Source organism: Pygocentrus nattereri, chromosome 6, assembly GCF_015220715.1.
Source record: "Pygocentrus nattereri isolate fPygNat1 chromosome 6, fPygNat1.pri, whole genome shotgun sequence".
Lineage (NCBI taxonomy): Eukaryota > Metazoa > Chordata > Actinopteri > Characiformes > Serrasalmidae > Pygocentrus > Pygocentrus nattereri.
The window spans coordinates 43,332,244-43,354,931 of NC_051216.1; the positions used below are offsets into that span (position 1 = coordinate 43,332,244).

Consider the following 22,688-nt stretch of genomic DNA (forward strand, 5'->3'; position numbering starts at 1 on the left):
GTATTTCATATAATGTAGAACTTATTAATGGTACTTGACTGTTTTTGCCTTTCAACTAAAGCTGTTCAAATCATTGTAATAATTTAGTCATCATTTTCTTAAAAGACTTGGGAGGATTGAATCTGTTATGTCATTTCATCCCATCGTCATGTCTTTTTTCATTTGCAAGGCCCTGGAAAAGGCAACGGCTTTTAAAGTCAATGGCATTGGTGGACTGGTTTAATTGAAAAAAAGCTTTCAGAAAGAAACCTGCAAGTTACCAAAGTAAAGAACGACTTCAGCTTTTGGATTTTATGTATACTTTAAAGACACATATGAACAAGATACAACAGCTGTAGACAATAACAGACTTTACACACAGTGAACCAGTGCAGTCACAGCCATTACAGTAATATCTGCATATATGATATGCTAATTTCACACAGAGGTTAAGACCGTACTCATGCAAACGGAACATGGACAGGTGTTCACTACGAAGAGCTTTAGACTTAACCACTATAAAGTTGCACACCAGTTAAAGGGATATGAACCTTGTATTACAGCAAAGTGAGTACAAGTTTTGGCTCAGGCTGCTGGATGAAATGGGTCACATTTTGTGCTGTTTGACCAGTGAGGGAGGACAAAGGTATAAATGACAGGTGCTTATCCAAGACCGGTGCAGTTCCTTTGTGTTCTCGATAGAGGCTCTTGGGATCACGGTATTCTGTAAAATAAGATAAATATAAAGGTCATGAACATGTAGGGACACCAAAGGGGGCAGCAGTACCTTCAGATTTCAGGTCTGTTTAACTGCAACTGCCTAAAACAATGTACAAAACCAATACCACAAAACCTGAAGGCCACGTTGTGAAATGCTCAAATCATGCTTGCATATAAAAGCAGCATCCTGGAAAGGTCTAGACCAGGGGTCTTTAATTAAAATTCAATACAGTCCAGTCAGATAGTTTCCTCAAGCAGGTCCAAAACATCACAATATCTAATTGTGTTATGTTTCAGTGCCCTGTACTACTGAACATTCCTACTGAAGTAGCCTAGTAGGAATATTAACATCTTAGAAGGTCAACACCTGAATGTCAAATCAAATAAAGTCCAATTCAGTCATTTATGGTCAGTTTTCTCTTAAGATCACATCATGTGACAGCTTCCCTCTGACTCACTTTCTTCTGACTGCTCAGAGATGCTGGCTGGATGGAGCATTAGCAGGTTGATGTGCAAGTTATTTGTGCATGTTGTCGTCTCTTGACGGGTTATGATGCACGTGATGTGAATGATCCAAATAAAAAATGAAATGCATGGCATCTGTACAGTTTCAACTCAAAACACCTTCTGTGTTGTGGGGTCTACCTCCTGATAATATATATATGATTTTACAGGTACCAAGTTCTTCTCAGTGGTGTCCATCTTCAGATTCTGCAGGCTGTTTGGGTTCTTCATCGGTCCTCATTAACTCGGCTCCTTCTACAGCCTGAGAGAGAAGAGTTTCAGTAACCTGTGCACAATCTAGGTCTACTGTATCTCACATATGTATGTCCATTTGAAATTATCATTAAATATTTTGGTATATTTAATTAGGCCAAGTAGGTCTTGTGAGCATCATTGAAAGAGAGGAAACGGGCTCCTTTAATAAAGGTAATAGTCTTATAAAAAGTAGTTTAAAGCCCTGAGTAAGTTCATTTTGTGGGCACACAGTGTACAAAGTATGCCCAACAATGCTAAACATTAACAACGCCCATGAAATGACTGTATTTTGCCAACATTGTCCTTTTTTGATGTAACCTGGATGGTGTAGCATCCTAGAGTTTGGAGATGGACTAGTACAGGTAAGTGGAAGTGTGTGTGTGTGTTATCTATACCATAGTTTGAAGTTAAAATAGCTTCTTGATGTAATGTGAAGCAAATATTTGACATTTTGGCATTTATTTGTGGAAATGATTTGGGTGACTATTGATCCTCCAGTATTTGTTAGCATTGTTAGCATGGGAGTTCCTATTCTAAACCTGTTCTAGTTCTAAACATAACCTATTCTAGAAAAATGTGGACATTAAACATGCTTTGGCTGATCTTGGGGTAACTAAAATAATCATAAATTAGATTTTTCTGCCAAACTATTCCTTTAATGGCGCGGACTGGAACCTTAATACCAAAATACGTTCCATTGTCCGTTAACACACACACGCGAAATGACGTGGTAACGTGGTCGCACCGGTTTCTTTTCTCGTTCCTCTTCAGGGTCAGAAGTCACGTGATCCTCGGCGCTGAAATAGCCATCTTGCTCCACAGAGGCGTCCAGTGAGAGAGAGCCTTTATTCCATCCTGAGAAAAGGGACAATAGTAGGAGCATCATTAGAGAATGTGATGGTCTACACTCCTTTAAGAGCTCTTCAAGGCCTCTTTAGTAAAAGCAGTGGTTAAATGGTTCTTCAGATTGATGAATACATTGTAGCTTCTAACAGTAGAACAACCCTTCTGGTGCTATATAGAACCATTTTCAAAAAGGTTCTACATAGAACCATATGCAACGCATTCGCCGTCAATCTGAAGAATGATTTTCACCATGCAAAGAACCATTTAAGCATGACATTTTCTGTATTGGAACCATAAGTTCTAACAGAACCATTGTCTTCACTGAAGAACTCTTAAAGAACCATCTTTCTAAGTGTGTAGTGTGGAAGAGAGGAAAGCACGATGGTACAGTCGACAGGTGGAGAGAACATTTAATAACAGGGGTTAAACTGGGCCACTTTAGTTTTAGCTGGGCTAACTTGAAATTAATTGTTTTAATACGATCTTCAAGAAATCCTTTTAACTATTTGATGTGATAAATTATGCCTTTTAAACCTTGATTTGTAAACTCCTCCTCCATTTGTTCTGCCTGTTTACAGTTACAATTTTAATCTTTATGGCTGTTTAAACTTGATATCCAGATACACAATGTGGCCAAAAGTATGTAGACACCTTACCAGCACACCTATATGATTTTGTTGGACATCCCATTCCAAAGCCACTGGCATTAATATGTAGTTGTCCCACCGCACCCCGTTCAGACCAGCAGTTACAGCCTCCACTATTCTGAGAAGGCTTTCCAGACGCTTTCCCGGAGAAGTGGGCAGCCGTATCCACAGCACCCGGGGAGCAATTGGGGTTTAGGTGCCTTGCTTAAGGGCACTTCAGTCATGGACTGTCAGCCAAGGGGATCGAACCGGCGACCTTCTGGTCACAGGGCTGGTTCCCCAACCTCCAGCCCAAGACTGCCCCTAGTGGAGTGTGTCTGTAGGAATTTGTCATGCGCTCGGATCCAGACTCACAAGACAGGGACTCCAATTCCCAGAGTCCTTTGGAGTCTCATGTGACTTCATACTCCCCACTCCTGGCAGAGATTGAAGTCTCCTGATTATTGAGGACTTGCACCTGCATTAGATTAGACGGGACTAAGGTTGGGCTATTTAAGCCCAGACATAGCACAGCTACAATGCGAAGTATTGTACTGCTGAACCTTACCGAGCATTTATCTTTGCGCTGGACTTTCATATTGGTTTGCTGACTTTTGTTTTTTGCCTTGCCCCTATTTTGGATGCCTTTGTTGTGTTGGATCTGTACCTTTTGTGACCTTAGCTCGGACAACGGCTCTGTTTTGCTCTATTAATACTTCGACCTGTTCTATGAGTTTGCAGTGTCTACAGCAAAGGTGACATCCTATGACAGCAGCACATTTAAAGTCACTGAGCTCTTCAGTACAGCCTATTCAACTGCTACTGTTTGTCTATGGAGACTGCATGGCTATGTGCTTGATTTTATCCACCTGTTGGCAATGAGTGTGGCTGAAATACCTGAACTCAATAATTAGGATGGGTGTCTTCATACTTTTGTTCATATAGTGTACAATCATTTCAATGTTTTCAGTGCTGAGAACTTCATATCACACGAGCATATAACACATTAGAGAACTTCATATACCGCATTAGACACGGCCCTTTATTCAATCCCAATTTAACCCCAAACCCTCACTGTAACAGTCAGAGACAGGAGACGTAACAGTGACCGTGTGCCAGGTAACCAGTGTAACACACACAGCATGCTAATAGTTGTAGCATGCTGAGTCAGTGAGGACCTCAGAGTGGAGAAAAGGACCCACACGCTACATACAGACCTACAAGCACATGCTACCCCAATACCATCCGAAATGTACAAGCGTGCATGTGTGTGCGAGAGTGACTTTTCGTCGATTTGTACGAGTACCTCTCCTACGATTCTGAAACAGGCTGGATGTGCTTAACCGCCTGACTCCGCCCAAATGGGGGTGTGTCCCTGTTTCTGACAGGAGAACGACCAATCAGAGTGCCATCATGACTTATCGTAGCACACAAGCTGTCTTTCAGGTCCTCATACGATCAAACAAGACAAGCAATGCTACTGTATAACATATAATGTTATCTATAGAACTGAGGAAATTATGGACGAAATTCAGACTTTTTCAGGCTTCTGCTCCTGTTTTTAGCTATGCAATGTTATTTAGTCCATTTTATACTTAACAGTATGTCATAAAGCCTCAGAAAGCATATCGCTGTTGCCAGGATAAAACCTTGTATCTCCAAAATGGCAACTTTACAGGAGGAGAAGGAAAAAACATGCCTTACTTTTAATGTAAGTCAATGGAACCAGAACTTTTTCCAAGTCATTTTGGGCCGTTTCTTTAGATCCATTCATCATGAAATTTACATACAATGTAAAGAGCAACAGATCCTTTCGAATCCTGTTAAAAACAGCGATATACCGAGTCTATTTGAGATTACTTAACAACTCGATGTAGTTTGAGGCAAATATGCGATGACTGAAGGCAAGACACTACTGGCAGAAATGATGAGTTTGGTCATGTCTTAGCTTATTTACAGTAGATTCTAATTAGAATATCCTAATTTGTCTGTTTTTTGTTTCATCCCAGTGACATTTTCACCAACGGCGCTTGTTTTCTGAGATCTCACTGAAGTCGCTTTCCTCAATTAGCTTTTCTCCACATTCAGAATCAAAAATCTCAAAATCTAGATTACTTACCTTTAATGAAATTTGGAATGACTTTTTTAAAACCTATTCTGAAGGATATTACCAAATAAGTTCTTAATATATACCTGGATTTATTCTATTATAAATTACCTTAATATTGTATAATAATAGAGCATATTGTTTTCTTGACCATAAAGCAATTAGAATTGACAATCTGTTCTGTAAAATCCTTTCCCTGGAGTGTCTTCATGCATATTTAATTAGATAATGTCTCATTTGCATATCATAGAGCCCTTTTTTTGGAAATATTCAAATACAACCACACTAAGAATATTAGTAATGAACTGGCGAAGATTGTGATTTTACTGTAATAAAAAAAAACAAAAAAACTTAATCACCTGTAGTGCCTGGCTTAAGCAGATGATGATGATGATGATGATGATGATAATAAGCTTAACTTGTTAGCTACATTAGTCTTGTAGCTCCAGTGCAAAGCTAAAGAAGTGAACTTCGGATGCCAGCAATATCTTGGCTGAATAACTACATTTGGGGTGAGTAAAACTGTCTAAACTTCAAAACACCAGCCACATACTTTCTTGGTTAGGACGACTTTTTACTTACGTCATTTTTCCTTTTGGCATACAAAATAATAGGACTGGGGTGGATGGGGGGGCCACCACGTATGATTTTCCTAAGGCTATTTGGGCCTGAACACCAGTAACCACCTCATTCGTAAGCAGAGCTCTGATGGCAAACAGTCCATTTGCAATAGATCAGACGCTGTTAGTAAGAGAAGTCATTGTGTGCAGGTTTGGATATGATACCTAATGGAGTTGGGTCACTTTTGATCTCTTGCCGCTTGGCTTTGGTCTCATTGCTGAGGAAGGTACCTGTGGTGCACAATAAAGAAGTCAAATAAATCAGGATCATTTCAACACTCAGTGTCTTTACATGCACTTAATAATCCCATAACTGCAGAAAATCTGATTTTGTCAGTAATCCAATCAACACGTTTACATGCACTTGAGTAATCAGATAACTGGAAAGTCTATGAGTCAGACAGTAATCGGATCTCTGCTTTTCAGCCCAGCCGATAAACTCACAGGAGGAGATGCGACGTGACGTAACAAAACTCAAACTTTAGTCATGGCTTTTTTTACATCGAGCCACTTTACCTGAAAATATGAACATACAGCATCTAGAAGATAAAGAATATTTAAATCCTGGTTTCAGCGTCACTCTGAGTGTTTTGCTGTGTCTTGTGGCAGCGCTGCTTGCTTATTTCTGGTACCGCAGTCTGTTTTCTCAGACGTGCAGACTGAGAAATCTGAGTAAGAGTACACACGCGTGGAAATCTGACTACTGAGCTAAAATCCTTACTTTATCAGATTTCTTAATCAGACCTCTAGACCTTACTCTGATCTAAGAAATCGAAGTATGCTGTTTACATGACTCTTTGAATAATCACAACTGCAGAAATTCGATGATGTGATTTATTGAGTGCATGTAACCACATTCAATGAAGGAAGGAGGTTAAACATCTTGGTACCCACCCATTGCTTTCTCTGCTTTCCTGCCATCTGGGCTGCCTAGCCCATTGCTGCCTTCATCTTCTTTCTTCTCCATCTCTGTGTTCCTCATACAGCTCTGCCCCTCCCTAATGAGTCTGTGAATGTTAATTAATTAGTTCCGTATATTGCTACTGTGTTTGTTTCATTGTGTGTGTACTTGTTTTCATGCATTTCCAGGACAAAAATGTATTATGGTTGTTTTCTTCAAAAGATGCTAATGTCTCGGTAGCTAGCTAGCTAACGTTTCCATTCCACCTTGAAGCCTGAAGCACCAGAGTGTAACTGCACCATTTAAAAATTCAAATTAGAACATCTGACTTCAGCTTCGTATCACCAAAGAAGTGGTGGGTGGTGATAAATAATTGCCCCCTCTTTGAAGGCATATGTTACCCTAAGTGTAATCAAGTCTAGCAGTGAGGAGCTGAAATTTACCCTACTCTGCTATCACTGTCGGGCCGGGTCGCCTACAGAGCAGAGCTAGTAGCTGTTAATGAGGTAATGTTCTTTTTCTTTGAGGGTCCCATTTCATAGGAGAAGATTTCAACCACTACCCTTTTTAATTCAGTTCCAAGGGGGTTATGGTGACACTTGAAAACAAGGGGTAGGGGTAAAAAGAATGAATGGTATTGGACGTGTGTGTGTGTGTGTGTGTGTGTGTGTGCGTACAGGTTCACCTGTCAAGTGAATTGTTCTCTGAGGTTAACTGGTCAGTAGCCCTCTGCTGGCTGGCTTCTGTAAAACAAATTAATGCACTTACTTGGCTTTTCATTTGACCACATACTGGTGCATTACATGGATCCTTCATGAACATTTGATTCCAGCCAAATTAGTAAGAGTATTACTAACAAACCCTTCGGTAACAGTTTATTTGGATCGTCCACTTTAGATACCATTTATTTTCAGGTTACATTCAAGTAAACAGCTACTAAATTGACCATTTACTTTAACTCTAAACCTGCTCTAATCCTAACTATAACCTCAACCCAAAACCTAAACCCAACCCTATCACTGGTCCTGATCCCAACCCTAACCCCACCACTGTTTAGAACCAATTGAGTTTAAACAGATAGTTTAACAATGTGAACATCTGTTGATAATCTTTTAGGGACAATAGTGGACTATCCAGATAAAGTGAGCCCAACCCTTCTTATCTAAATAACCCATGTAGTCGCTTCCCTTTTACCTCTGCAGGCCTCCAGCTGTCCAGTTAGAAGTTTTCGGATTTCTCTCACCCAGATAGTTTTAATCTCTTCTGACGCTGCCTGCGTAAAATAAGTATAAACAGTAATAAAAGCTTGGCCTAAAGCGATCGTTACGCCAAAAATGATCTTACCACCACAGACCGGCTTCCTAAATCATCACAAACTAGCCTGAAACTCCGTCAAACTGTTGAGTAATCTCAAATAGACCTGCGTACCCTTTTAACATGGGAATATCATGTTATAACAAAATAGGGGGTGCGGGAAAAACTCGATTCTTAGATGCATCGCGATGCGGACGTGAACGATTCTGAATCGTTTCACAAATGTCAAAAATCCATTTCCTAAATATTTCATTTATACCGTAATGTTGACGGAACGTAAAAAGCGGAACTTGGAACTGCGGAAGTGTAGCGTCCGGACAGTCTGTGGCGGCACATAAACACATATGGATGAGCGAGAAATCTGACCGGCTCTGCATTAAAGCCGAGTTAACGATCAGGAATCATAACTCAAATGTTAAGAGCCATTTTTGTCCTTTCAACAAAAGTCAAACCACTTTGGGAGCAACAGCGTTTAATGTCCAGTATGGCTCAGTATGTGCTGATGTCCTAGTATAGCTAGGCTAAAAAATATAAACAATAACACAGACTTGCTTAGCTGTGCTTTAACCTATGGCTGCTTTCCTCCCATCTGTGCCAGAAAAAAAAAATTTAGCACAGATTAGTGGCAGCAGCATCTCAAACAAGGGAAGTGAATGAGATCGTGTAATGGAAATTGCACATTTCCACCACAGAGGTCTCCAAAGTGCAGCAAAACTTACATAGTGCAGCTTTAGAACTACCAGAGTATACAATTATATATAGCTATAAATATAAAATTATACTGGCTGACTGGTTATCAGAATTCTTAACCTTGGTATCAGCCACAAAATGTTAGTATTAGTCAGGTCCTAGACTTTTCTGGGGAAATTTGTTTGGTGGCCATTTAATATAGACACATTAAGCAGAAGAAATATGCAGCATGTAAATATACACACATATACACACACCTGCACAGTGTACACCTCATCCCTGGAGCTGGACCAGATTTCAAACTTCTTATTGTCTCCTTTGGCATGTTCAGTAATTCCAATAGCACTCATCTAACAGAGGAAAGAAAAGTTAAGAACTGTCCTCTACATTCTGGACGATTTACCCAGTTTCGAAAGTGAAGCACCTCCAGTGAATTTATCTGGGTCTCACTTTATACTCAGTGTCTCTAATGACTGTGTAGTTACACATCAACAATACCCGCAACAACTATCCAACTGTTTGACCATACATGTGCACTTTGTAGTTCTACAGTTACAGACTGTAGTCAATCTGTTTCTCTGATACTTTGTTAGCCCCCTTTTACCCTGTTCTTCAATAATCAGGACCACCACAAAGCAGGGATTACATCTACAGTGGACAGTTAGTGGACACAGTGTTTAAAAACTCCTGTAGCACTGCTGTGTCTGATCCCCTCGTACCACCACAACACACACTATACACCACCACCACGTCAGTGTTACTGCAGTGCTGAGAATGATCCACCAAGCAGCTGCTCTGTGAGGGTCCATGGGGGTCCTGACCACTGAAGAACAGGGTAACAGAGTATCAGAGAAACAGATGGACTACAGTCTGTAACTGGAGAACTACAAAGCTATACAGTAAGTGGAGCTGATCAAATGGACAATGAGTGTAGAAACAAGGTAGCTTTAATGTTCTGGCTGTTTTCAAATACAGAGACCAAAATGAAAAGTAAATGAGAGAAAATCAGTAAGGGCATGTTTACTATGACAACTGTAGTCTCAGTATCTTTGCCAGCAATAAATAGGCTTTACCAAATCTCAAAGGCAGCAACAAGCTTAAGAAAACATAACTAGCTTATGAAAATCAGGTACAGAACGAACAAAATTGACCAATTGCAAATTTCAGAAAGGTATGGGCGCGCACTCACACTCAGCTCCTGTTTGAAACTGTAGGACGGCGCTTTCTCGTAGCCCTCGCCGCTCTCCTCGCGCCGCTTGCAGAAGAGCAGAGCTTTCTCGTGCAGGAACAGGTGCCTCTGCATGGGCTTGAAGCGCGCCAACTCCATCATCTTCACATGGCCACGCTTGTGCTCCGCCCACACGCTGAACGAGCCCTGCATCAGCAGCCGGCCCAGGTCACCCAGGTTACCCTGACCAGGGGTCAAAGATCTAAATCAGACTTGGACTTGGTTGGAATGGGCAGAGGAATCAGTTTGTGGCACATTCTATTGTTTTGAGAAATGGAAAGCAGAATTTAGATTAAAAACTCTTGTTTTAATAGTTTCCCATCAAGACTCTTCATATTGTGTCAATATTATCAAGCAATAAAAAATAAATAAATAAATGTCATATATATATATATATATATATATATATATATATATATATATATATATATATATATATATATATATATGTTTCATTTCAAAATGTTGTACAAGTGTACATTTTTTATTTTTCTAAAAAAGGTGGTATTAATCATAATAAAGCAGTGATTATTTGAAAGCCCACTGCCAAATAGTCCATCATGAAAAGAAAAAAAAAGAAAATGCGTTTTGGAACGAAACCTTAAATTTGTGAAACTGTGCACTAGCCTACATCTCTTCTCCCCTCGTATCTCTCGATCAGTAACCGTGTTTCACCCACTAGATGAAAATATCACTGCAGGGCTGTAGGTAAACCTTTTGAGCAGGTAGCGCTGGTGCTACAAAACTTGCAAGTATTGTAACCCAAATTAAAATAGTGCAGCACTTCCATCATAACACTTCTAAAATGTGTTGATCCCAAAATGTGGAACAATTTCAACTGTACAAAGTTTTGAACTTAAACATTAGTTTGGTGAAATAAACAGTTTATTCATTTTCTTCACAATTCAGAGTCTCCACAAGGTGGCACTATTGGCACTCAGGGCACTTTGTGCACATTATTGAAAGAAAGGAAACCCACACCAGCAGGAGCTCATGAATGCGTGCATGGCTGCAGTCACAAATTTCAATACATGCATGGTTTTAAAGGGGTGGCCAGGACCTTCCCCTGAAATCTGACTGGCTACCCCAGAAGCCTCCCCAAAATTTCTGCTACATCATTTGCCCTCCACCTTGTTGTGGGGCAGGTGTTTGTGCCTTTAAGTTGACGTGAAACAGCTCTCCCCGCAACCATCCACTGGCAAAGCATATGGTGGACGTGATCCTTTTGCATTCGGACAGGATTCATTTCTCTTTATGCATCGCACTGCACAGTGTGTGTCTCTCACCTCATATCCTGTGATGGCGATGAGGTGCATTGAGTCATTTACAGCCTTCAGAATGCCCAGCAAGGAGGACAGAGCTGCCTGCAGCTCCACCGAACCTTCACGGCCTTTACTGTACTTAATCAGCTCCTAGAACAGACACACACTCAGAACTTTAATGCAATAAACTCCAAAAGCTCATATCTGTATAGCTTTGTACATATTTATCAAATTTTTCCATAAGGTGAGACTGAACAACATTGGTTAGATGATGGTAAATGTAAGAACAATATGTATCATATGTATTATATATATATGTATATTGCCGCTGTCCAGTTTAGGCCTTTTGCCTTTGACAAGTGTTAAAATTTCTATGATGTACAAACCAACAGAAAATTAAATTACTTGGAAAACAATCTTGTTACATTAACTTCTGTTACGCATTAAGAAGGGTTCTCCCTTTTCCTATAAAGTTACTATTTTGGAGGTGCATGGTTATGTTCCGACACCAACAATATGTATGTATGTATGTATGTATGTATGTATGTATGTATGTATGTATGTATGTATGTATATCGCTGTTGTCGGAACCTCTCCAGAACAGTAACTTTACAGGAGAAGGAAAAACGTACTTTACTTTTAATGTAAGTCAATAAAACCAAACATCTTTGCAAGACATTTTGGTCCATTACTTTTCATTCATCATGAAATTTACAGGCAATATAAAGGCCAACAGGCATTTTCAAAACATGTAAACTGGAAAACAACAAAAATGCAGATAAACAGTTTTGTTCCAATAGCAGCGATGTGTAATAACAATATGTCGCACATGTATTTTAAGTATGTAAGTAAACTATATGTCCAACCACTTGGAGACATCTGCTCATCCAGCGTTTCTCCTAAAATCATTATTAAGGAATATGAATAAAGAAATGAACACAGACACACATATTAAGGTACCTTCAGTAGGAGTTGGTACTTAGTAATTCTCTGAACAGGCTTCAGCAGGTAAGAATCCAACCCCAGCTTGTGCTCCAGTTTCTTCTGACATTCCTATTAGCGCGCACACACACACACACACACACACACACACACTTATAAGAATATAACTTATTTTCACTTATAACTATTCCTTTTTTTCCCAATTTGCTCCCCAAATTTAGTTGAACCCAATTCCACCAAGTCACACAATACCACCAGCACTAGGAGGGCGAAGACTATCACAGGCTTCCTCTGAGACCTGTGAAGCGCAATCACATCTTTTCAAATTGTGCCTAATGCCTAATAAGTGACTGACTAGCTTTGTACTGGGTGATGGAAGGGGGTGGGGATGGGTGTCATCCTACCCACCCAGAGAAAGTGAGGCCAGTTGTGCTCTCCAGGACTCCTGACCAAGGATGAATGTAGCATCACTCATCATCTCCTGATGATGGAGCCATCGCTTACGTGGTTCCGCCAAATACAAACCCCATATCAATTTACTTTAACCTCTAGTAGTTGTACCTAAATCATTGTACTCAGTTTATCTTAGTCTTTTTCAAATGTGGAATAACTTCTTTTTGCTGGTGTGCTCTCAGTTCTAACTTGTCTGGCAAACAAGATTTAAAAACAGTGATACATATTATATACTATTGTGATATTTTTGCCATACTTTGTGTGTATTACCTGGAAGAAAGCACAGTCTGAGCACTGTCTCCAGAGGCTCTCAGATCGGGGTTTATTGTGGCAGTATTTCTCATAAATCTGCAGGTCTCCCATCTACAAAAAAAGAGAACAGCAGAACGGCATTACCAAACTTCCAGATCACCAACCAGCTGGCCTTACTGGTAACAGCTTTACTCCATCTGAACTTATCACTCATGACCACTCACCCTCTCCAAAAAACAGCGACCCACAAGCTCGGGGCAATCTGTGTAAGTCTCCAACTCTCTCAGAAATGTCCTGGAAGAGAAAGAAAGACAGACGGATACTAGTGTGTATTTATATTAGGGGTTCTTTAATAAATTCACTAGTGGGCGCTGTGGGCAGCAGACAGAGCCCGATGGAAAACTGCGTGAGGAACAGTGAAGAGGCAAGATGATAGAACACAAATCAAATTTTCTGCTCAACGCAAAGCCCAAAGTACTTCAGTGTGGTACATCACATGAAATCGATACCTCTTTAACACAGGTTGGTAAGCCAGCCCGGTAGATTTTGAGAACTGCAACAGGAAAGGGTCATTTGACTGGCATGCAAAACATCCAATCAGAGACTGTTTAGTATGATGGGTGCAATGAAAACCAACTTGGAGGACCAGTCAGCAAATGCATGAGGACATCTTGTTTACTTGCTACCTACGGTGTCAAACATAATTCAAGAATAACGTCACAAATGGGACATCGTGAATGTTCCTTGCGTTAGGAAAGTTATCAGCTAGGGCCAGATACTGACTTTCATGTTGGAACCACACGGCCCAGCCAGAAGGAAGGAGATCATGGAACGGTGTTTTGGTTGGAATGGTGACCCCACAGGCATCTTTCTCTATTTCTTTCTCTCTTATACTCTTGTTCCCCTTTTGTGGACTCCTGTTGCCTATATCTTGGGTTTTTGCTGGAGCACCCATTCCATTGACTAATTAAACTTGAATGCCATCATGGACATAGCTTGAGCTGGACGACCACAGGCTCAAGGCTTGGGCTGGCCCCAACCCCTTTCCAGGTGACTTAGGGGCTCTGGAGCACATGAATTGGCCTTTGGTGGAGGTTTCCAACTAGATTTAGGGATATGCTTTTACTTAGGCTCATGTTCCCCACTAAATTGCAACAGTGTGCCTTGGTTACAGTCAGGACTAAAATAGATACTGTAAGTTAGAGCCTAGACAGTTTGAGGTTTCCTATCTGAGATCGTAACACTGGTTTCAGAGACTAGGACTAGGCTTATTGGTGAGTAGATACAGCTGCAAATGCAACTTGCTACACATTTTGCTTTCTAAAAGGTCTTTTGTTTCCAATAGTGCAGTGCACAGACCAGAGCCAGTTTAAGTGCTCTGTGAGAGGCGAGTTTAGCTGTAGTGATTTTAGTCTGCAGTTTACATCAGACAGTCTGTGTACATGTATGTGCAGAGTGCCTGAGACTGAAATAAGAACACAAATATCATCGCTGTCCAATGAAAAACAAGTGTCTCCAAAATAGTTACTTTACAGGAGAGGGCAAAAACACTCTTACCTTTCAATGTAAGACAACGTAAAGAGATTTTGTTCCAAATTATTTTAGAGCATTTCCATTGGTCCATGCACCATGAATTTTTTTGCGCAACATAAAGGACAGCTGGTGTGTTGAAATGATAAGAAAAACAAAAAATCGACAAAAATGGAGATACATGGTTTCCTTTAGACAGCGGCGATGTGTTTTTCTTCAGTGCACATCACACCTCAACCTGTAGCACCCAGCCCCTAATAGCAAGCTACTAACAAAACGCTTTTCATATATATTCCAAACACAAACTCCGTTTTTAAATGAAAACAAGTTCTCTAGTCATTCAAAAAGGTCATCCTACAAACTCTAATTTAATATGGCTTTTGTTTTCAGTTAATTCTTATTCTTAGCACTGGACTCTAAACTGATTTCGATTCATATTCCAGTAATGTTGTCTTTAGTAAGGACGATAAGCTTAGATATGCTTAGAATTTAAGGCTCATTCGTAGCTGATTTTTGTGTTTTGCTGTTAAAACTAACACCACGTAGCAAATCAGGTGGCCACTATTCAACCTCATCTTCTTCACATTGTATGATGGGAAACGAACACATGGACTGGAGTAGGGTACGGATAGTTCTGGATTCAGATTAGTTACTGTATGATACCATACAGGGAAAAGCACTATAGTCGACAGTGTTTCCCTTTTACTCACTAGAGAGGAAGAAGTCTAGCCATTCACTCACAGTACAAGTCACTGGCACACAGCACTAGTACTGAATTCCAGCACCAGAAAACAGTAGATGGCACTCACGTTTTGTGAAAGTGGTAGATCTCCTGCATGTTGCCAAACAACACATCCTTCTTGTTTTGCAGGACAGTAGGGATGAGGGGAGCCATGGCAGGGTTTTCCATCTCAGCAGCATAGCCCTGTGGAACACATTAACACATTTATCTATACTCGGGGTGCCCAATCCTGGTCATGGAGATCTACCACCCTGTAGAGTTTGATGATGATGATGATGATGATGATGATGATGATGATGATGATGATGATGAAACCTTTGTGTACTTATGCGCTTATGATGCTGAGGTGTTTTTTCTGTTCCCAGACTGTATTCCCTTAGGAACATAGTCCCTTTCCCCATGTATTCGGTATCCTGTATTTTTTTCCTCATTCCTGTCTTCCCGTCATATTGTATTTGCTCGGATGGGTTTATGGCCATCATCCTCCTACCCTAATATAGCACACCTGATCCAGGTAATGAAGGTCTTCAGAGGCAACTGACTGTTAGAGACAGGTGTGTTGGCTCTCCAGGGAGGTAGATCTCCAGGACCAGGACCCTGTATTATATCTTCTGATTCTGATCCTAAATGACTTCTGGCACTCTCTGCCTTTACTATTGTGAGATATATTCAGTACACGACAAATACTTTTATAATTAAAGGTGTTGTTTTTGGAGTAGAACTAAGTCAGGGCTAAATAAGTGTAAGAGGGTTTTGTACCTGTAGAACACACAGCAGTTCTTCCACATACGCCCTCTCTGTTTCCAGCAGCTCATTCATCACATGCCTGCAAACACACACGTCTCAGTAAGTAGGGGGTACAAGTGCACTGATGCATTAGTGTGCAGTTGTCAATTCAGCTGCATCAATTTTGGAGTATTAGAATTTATTTCTGATATTTTTATATAGTGCAAACACACATACACACACACACACACACACACACACATATATATATATATATATATATATATATATATATATATATTTTTTTTTTTTTTTTTTTTTTTTTTTTTTTTTTTTTTTCAACTTATGACATATTTTCTAAAAAATATTGACTTATTTTCCGAAAACACTGAATCAGCATTTTAATATAATAAGATATTTCCTCAAACTATTGACTCACTGTTTCAAATGTATGGCTGATCGCTTATTCTCTCAGGATTGTGACGTATTTTGTAAGTAATTAAAATAATTACTTTATTTTCTTTTGACTTAAAATGTTGAAACAATGATTTAAATATTGACTTACTGTCTTGAAAAAAATTCAGATTTACTTGAGATTTTGACATGTTGAAATACTATTGATTTAGCATCTTGAAATAATGATTTGTTTTTAAAGAATATTGATTAGTCCCCTGATATAATTACTCATTTTCTTGAAGTTATTACTAACTATGTCTAAATTACGACATAATATTGAGAAATAGTTACTGACTTTCTTGAAATTGAATCGTTTATTATTTTGACACAGCATCTCATAATTTCATCTTAATTCTAAATGTAGAGACAATAAGCAATTTTGTAATAATTAACCTCAATTATCAACAAATAAATTGACATACTGCTGCCAGAAAAAAAGAGTTTTTTCTCCTTTTTTTCTCCTTTACCTGTAGGGAATTAATTTCCATAACAGTCCATAAAAGTCCCAAAGAAAGCTTGGTGTATTTTGCTCTATATTCCATTACTGTGTAAATTGATCCTCATGTAACAGAGTATTTTTTAAAATGCTACTCAGAAATCATTAAAGTAATCAAATCAAATCAAATCTTATTGATGTTTAAGAATGGCTCCTGACTGACCTGCGAAGAACGGCCAGGTTTTCCTCCTCGTCGGACACGGAGGTGGTACGGCTGCTCCCCCCGTTCTGCTCAGAGCACACCTACACACAGAGAGGAGCACTACTGAAGACGGGATAGATTTTATGAGGTTTACCCCAGTTACAGACCTGATTCACCATCAGTCAGCAAGTGCAGATTTTGGGGCAGCTGGAATGGACAGTTGGTACAGAAAGTTGAGGAAAATGGCCTGCCAATCTAGTTTCAGGCCAGTTGGAGTCAGTACCCACCCCCCCCAACCCCCCAAACACACACACACACACACTGGAATCTGAATGTAGTCTAATAGTTTATGTTGGTCAGTGACTCAAATCTAAATGAATCCCATCAACAGCCAATCAAAACTGACAGTAAAAGCAAAGCTCGTTGTGTTTTTTGTAGCGTTTTTGGGGTTTTCAGTTTGTTTAATATGCCTCCACTGACCAGGTGGGTATAGTAGTGTACAGTTGTTTACAGTCATTACTGTAACAAAAACATGCATCTCTAAAATGATGACTACAGAAAAAAAATATTTTAAAAATAGCCCTTTAATTAAAAGTCTAAGAGGATTTTAGTTCAAGTAAGCTTGATTTCTGTGGGTCAATTTTTCATCTGAATGGAACCTAGAAATTACAAATGGTGTAAACAAATAAAATAATTTTATTTTCTTACTTCACTGTGGTCACTGCTTCCCTCTGACTCTTTATTAGCACAACTCTTTTCACGATTTCTAAGAGCTGAGAGAAAGAGAGAAAGAGAAGAGGGGGGAAAGAGAGAGAGAGATTATTACTTTTGCAGAAACAAATCCTGTAGAAAGAGAATGTCCTTGTTTTAACAGACTGTGCTGTCTTCCTTGGGTGAAGGGAACCCAAAGGCAAGTTGTACACAGGGAAACTTTCACACAGCTTTGTTTGCTTGTACCTAAATTTCAGTAGCAGTTTTCTGTATGTATGTAAGGCCTCAATCAACTCCCTTGAAACTTTTTTAATATTTCCACCAATTCCACCCACCTCCTCAATCACAGGCTACCAAACACAAACACAACACAGTGCAACACGAACACAAGCTTCCTCTGAGTCATGTGAGGTGATACCACATCTTTAAGTTGCCTCTAATGCCTGGCTCAAACTATAGGATTTTAAAAATCCTAACCTATGTATTTCAGTGTCCTTGATCATTGTTAGTCGTCAACGTCCAATTCAATTCAAGTTTATTTGTATAGCGCTTTTTACAACAATGTTGTCACATAGCAGCTTTACAGAAGTTTGAAAACACACAGTTACAACATATATCTCCCAGTGAGCAAGCCAGAGGCAACGGTGGCCAGGAAAACTCCCTCAGTCTGGAGGAAGAAACCTTGGGAGGAACCAAGACTCACAAGCAGAGACCCGTCCTCCTCTGGTCAAACAGTGTTTACAGTTTAATAAGTTAAATAAGTCAAATAAAAGCTAAGAGGATCTCTGTTTGAAGACTAGATGATAAAGCTTTAGAAACTGCACTGGTAGAGGCGGTCCCTGACTGAGGCCGTCCCTGACTGAGGCGGTCTCTGACTGAGGCGGTCCCTGACTGAGGCCATCCCTGACTGAGGCCGTCCCTGACTGAGGCCGTCCCTGACTGAGGCCGTCCCTGACTGAGTCTTTATGAAAAGTGGGAGTGAGCTGAAACGGTCCCATCCACGGTCCACACAGTACATCATCTGCCCTGAATGAAACACCACACACTTTCAGATCGCGCACATGAACAAGAGCCCTGACCAACAGTTCCGACCCTCAAAGCCTCTCACAAACTAACGTGACTTCAGAACCAGGAAGCGTGCAGAGAAGATCTCCACTGACTCGTCCCACTTCGGACACCACCTGTTCCAGCTCCTTCCCACAGGCCGGCGCTTCAGCCAGATGAGGATCAGGACATCCAGACTACAGAGGAGCTTCTTCCCACAAGCCATCACTCACTTGAACAGTTAAAGTATTACACATAAACAATATTCCAGCTTCAAACTGCACTTCAAAATACTGGTATATAGTATCAAACTCAACTCCATCCTCTGGAACTGCCGTCTCAAACCAGCGTTTATTCTTACTTACCTACCCACCTTATCACCCCACTTATCTGACTGTTACCCCACTTACCTGCCATATTACCCCACTTATCTGACAGGTACTCCACTTAGCCCACTTACCTGACAGGTACTCCACTTACCTGCCATATTACCCCACTTATCTGACAGGTACTCCACTTACCTGCCATATTACCCCACTTATCTGACAGGTACCCCACTTACCTGCCATATTACCCCACTTATCTGACTGGTACCCCACTTACCTGCCATATTACCCCACTTATCTGACTGGTACCCCACTTACCTGCCATATTACCCCACTTATCTGACAGGTACTCCACTTACCTGCCATATTACCCCACGTATCTGAGTGGTACCCCACTTACCTGCCATATTACCCCACTTACCTGCCATATTACCCCACTTATCTGACAGGTACTCCACTTACCTGCCATATTACCCCACTTACCTGACTGGTACCCCACTTACCTGCCATATTACCCCACTTATCTGACTGGTACCCCACTTACCTGCCATATTACCCCACTTACCTGCCATATTACCCCACTTATCTGACTGGTACCCCACTTACCTGCCATATTACCCCACTTATCTGACTGTCAGCTCATTTATCCCTTTAACTGTTGCTGCACTCAGCACTTTTACTTTAGACCCAGGTATGACTGTGTGTGTGTGTGTGTGTGTGTGTGTGTGTGTGTGTGTGTGTGTGTGTGAGTGAGATGGTAGGAATGCATGTTTATTTTTATTTTTTTGTATTTTATTGCATTTTATTCACTACATGTAACTATCTGTCTCATACTGTGCACTGTGAGCTCCTGTAACCAAAGCCAAATTCCTTGTATGTGTAAGCACACCTGGCCAATAAAGCTTGAGTCTGATTCTGATCTAAACAAATAAAATATCGAGACCTGTTGCATTTGTCCTGAGGACCAAATCGGCTTCAAAATCAGCTTGTTTATCCTGTAGGGTGGGCCAGGCATAACGCAACATCATTAGACCGCTGAACACGCTTGGAGGAGAACACTAACCACCAGTTCTGTTACATCGACTAACAGACACCTGCGCTGGCTAGCATCGCGCTGAGGGACGGAGGGAGACGTAAGGCCAAATTAGCATAATGGCACTAACTACAGAAAACTGCCACCCTGACTTGGACTGGTTTCGTGGTTCAGGTCGGCCCATTCACTCATTTAAGTGATAAATATAAGACATGCAACATTCCCAAAATGGAGTCACTGCACATGTTCAAGTTGCCAGATGCAGCGACTGACGCTGTAAAGACTTGGACTGCAACTGCAATTAAAACCTTCTGATATCTTTTTGATTGTTTGTTTTCTTGGACTATGAACAGCACTGTGTGAAATTTTTAGGCATCTAAGCAATTGAACTCAGCAGTGAGTTTCACAATATACATTAGAATAAAGTCGTATTCATAATTCAAATAAACATAAAAACAATAAAAAGTAACAAGAATTTCTTGGGTCCATATTTTTCCTGGACACCTTCACAGCCACCACAGAGACTCGTTAATATCATCAATGACATCATGAGCTCAATTTACTGAGCACTGATTGGTCAAACCAGGAGTTGCTTTTTAACTACATATAATACTGGGCTTCCTTGAGGAGAGGCTTGGAAATGGTTAAACAAACACACCAACTTCTATAAAATCACTATTTATTATTTAGATGATTTATATATATATATATATATATATATATATATATATATATATATATATATATATATATATATCATTAATTAATATTCTATACATTTTCTTTATTGTAATATTAAAACTCTCAGCAAATAAACACAAACTACACAAATAAACAGATTTTAAAAATGTGCCTTGGGTGCCTACGACTTTCGCACAGTACTATATATCAGCACGGCGTGAGCCTGACAGTTAAGTTTCTGATTTTATGCCGGCCTTGAAGGACAGAAGTACGAACGTTTTCAGGCCAGGGATGTGAATGGTTGCAAATGCTTTATTATCACGGCTTAAATGTCAACTAATCACTTTGGGCCTCATTCACTAATATCTTTGTGTTCAGATCCTGTTCTTACCTAAGAACAGATCCCAAATGAGACACTGCTAAATGTCGGAATCTTTGTGAAAACTGTGTTAAGTGAATTTCTTCTTAAAGGCAGCTGGGGGATCGTAGCTTATTTGGTAGTAAGTTAGCGTAAGTACGGCATGCAGCACGCCGTTTGAACAGCTGCTTGTGTCACAGACCTGGAGAGGAAGGAGGTGATTTGATGGCTTCAGGCGTGGGGGCTACTGGCTGGACTGGCCGAGTCTGCTTGGCGGCTAGTTTCTTCAGACTGACTCTCCTTTTCTCAAACATCTCCTGCAGCATAGTCCTCTTCTCAAACACTCGCTTTACCTGTTCCTGTCTCACACACATTGAGAAGACACATTAGCATCACGGTCATACAGACATAGAGGTTTGCCTCCTTGTTTAAAAATCAAGTTGTGTCAGATGATTATTAGTGATTGTGCCTGAGGAATCATCTTCTTCTTCTTCTTTCTCTTCCTTTTTCCTCTTATTTTTCTGCCAGATTTTTGACGACTATGACGACTTTGATGACTATTTTGACGTGCATCCCACAGTTTATTGAGATATTGACAGTGGTCCAACACCGGAATGTCTGGTCTGGTCGGGAATGGTGTGTGCACAGTTTTTTGATTGGACGCATGGTTTTCATATAGTTAGCATTTAAATGAGATGTTTTTTTCCCATAGGAATGAATGGGGAACTCACGTTTGTGCACCCAACATGTGTTGTGTTGTTACAGTTCCATTAGTTTCACACTGTTAACCATGTGGGGAACCATAGTAGCCTGGGACATTACAGCAACCACCTTAGCAACCATCTGGGATACCATGGTAACCGTTCAGCAACCCCCTAACAACTAGACCTAGCAACTGCTTAACCAAACTCTTAGATAGACTTTTAGCTTTTAGACTTTAGGTTTAGTTTGCACATCTTATGCTGATAGGAAGGAAAGACAAGACGTACACTATCATTAACCCAGTTAACCCAGTGGAGTTTAGAGGCTACAGCCCAGGCACCCGGCCACCAGGGGGCTGCATTAGACTGCATCCAGAACCAAACACAGTACTACACATACCCGCATTATACTAATGAATGTCATACTTTTGGTGGTACAGTTTAGTATGACAGTATATGGTTTTCAACACAGTGTAAAGAGAAATGGTCTGTGTCAGATATTCCTCAGCGGAAAGCACAAAATTTGAGCAAAAACTTAAATATTGATCCTTGGCACTAAAACAGTACAAAGAAGCAACAAAAATGGAGATGTGAGGTTTCGTTCAGCAGTATTTCAACTGTGTTTATACAAAGTCAGGCATACAAAGGTTATTGTTATTTTATCTGTCTACCACAGCATACTGGAGTTTAAATAAAATAAAATAATGAATACGACCTCTTGAGAAGCTTGGCTCTTCAGCTTCATACATCAAACCTGAAGTACGACACCTGGGTGTGATCTTAGACTCTGAGCTCTGTTTTATCCCACATGTAAACACAGTCACTAAAGTAGTTTCAGCCATTTCAGTCAAATGATAAAGTTCAGTCTATCTCAGAGAAACTTGTTAAAGCAGAGTTGATCACTGTAATGATCTTCCTTCCTACTGGGCTTTCTAAGAAAATGATACACCCTCTATAACTCATACAACGCGCCACGTCACTGATGCTTTGCTCAATTTATTTAGCCTGATCTTAGCTGTAGTAAAATGTTAAACAAAATACAA

At 40.3% G+C, this 22,688-nt stretch overlaps 1 protein-coding gene across 3 annotated transcripts in view; it reads right to left on the bottom strand.

Moving 5' to 3' along the window:
- Positions 1-265: 265 nt before the first annotated feature.
- The window catches only part of mcf2lb (mcf.2 cell line derived transforming sequence-like b), a 45,851-nt gene continuing 23,428 nt past the window's right edge, over positions 266-22,688 (bottom strand). For 2 of the 3 annotated variants that reach the window (XM_017702995.2, XM_017702997.2), the window contains 19 exons: positions 21,147-21,303; positions 17,500-17,564; positions 16,813-16,892; positions 15,731-15,797; positions 15,039-15,154; positions 12,924-12,993; positions 12,718-12,810; positions 12,013-12,105; positions 11,077-11,202; positions 9,752-9,973; positions 8,820-8,912; positions 7,753-7,831; positions 7,244-7,301; positions 6,552-6,664; positions 5,823-5,888; positions 4,237-4,311; positions 2,204-2,313; positions 1,378-1,465; positions 266-703 (listed from right to left, as the gene is read on the bottom strand). In XM_017702995.2, the coding sequence (XP_017558484.1) occupies positions 1,388-1,465; positions 2,204-2,313; positions 4,237-4,311; positions 5,823-5,888; positions 6,552-6,664; positions 7,244-7,301; positions 7,753-7,831; positions 8,820-8,912; positions 9,752-9,973; positions 11,077-11,202; positions 12,013-12,105; positions 12,718-12,810; positions 12,924-12,993; positions 15,039-15,154; positions 15,731-15,797; positions 16,813-16,892; positions 17,500-17,564; positions 21,147-21,303 (1,761 nt within the window). In that variant the 3' untranslated portion in view covers positions 266-703; positions 1,378-1,387. The remainder of the gene's footprint in view (positions 704-1,377; positions 1,466-2,203; positions 2,314-4,236; positions 4,312-5,822; positions 5,889-6,551; positions 6,665-7,243; positions 7,302-7,752; positions 7,832-8,819; positions 8,913-9,751; positions 9,974-11,076; positions 11,203-12,012; positions 12,106-12,717; positions 12,811-12,923; positions 12,994-15,038; positions 15,155-15,730; positions 15,798-16,812; positions 16,893-17,499; positions 17,565-21,146; positions 21,304-22,688) is intronic. The other variant, XM_017702998.2, reaches the window with a different exon arrangement.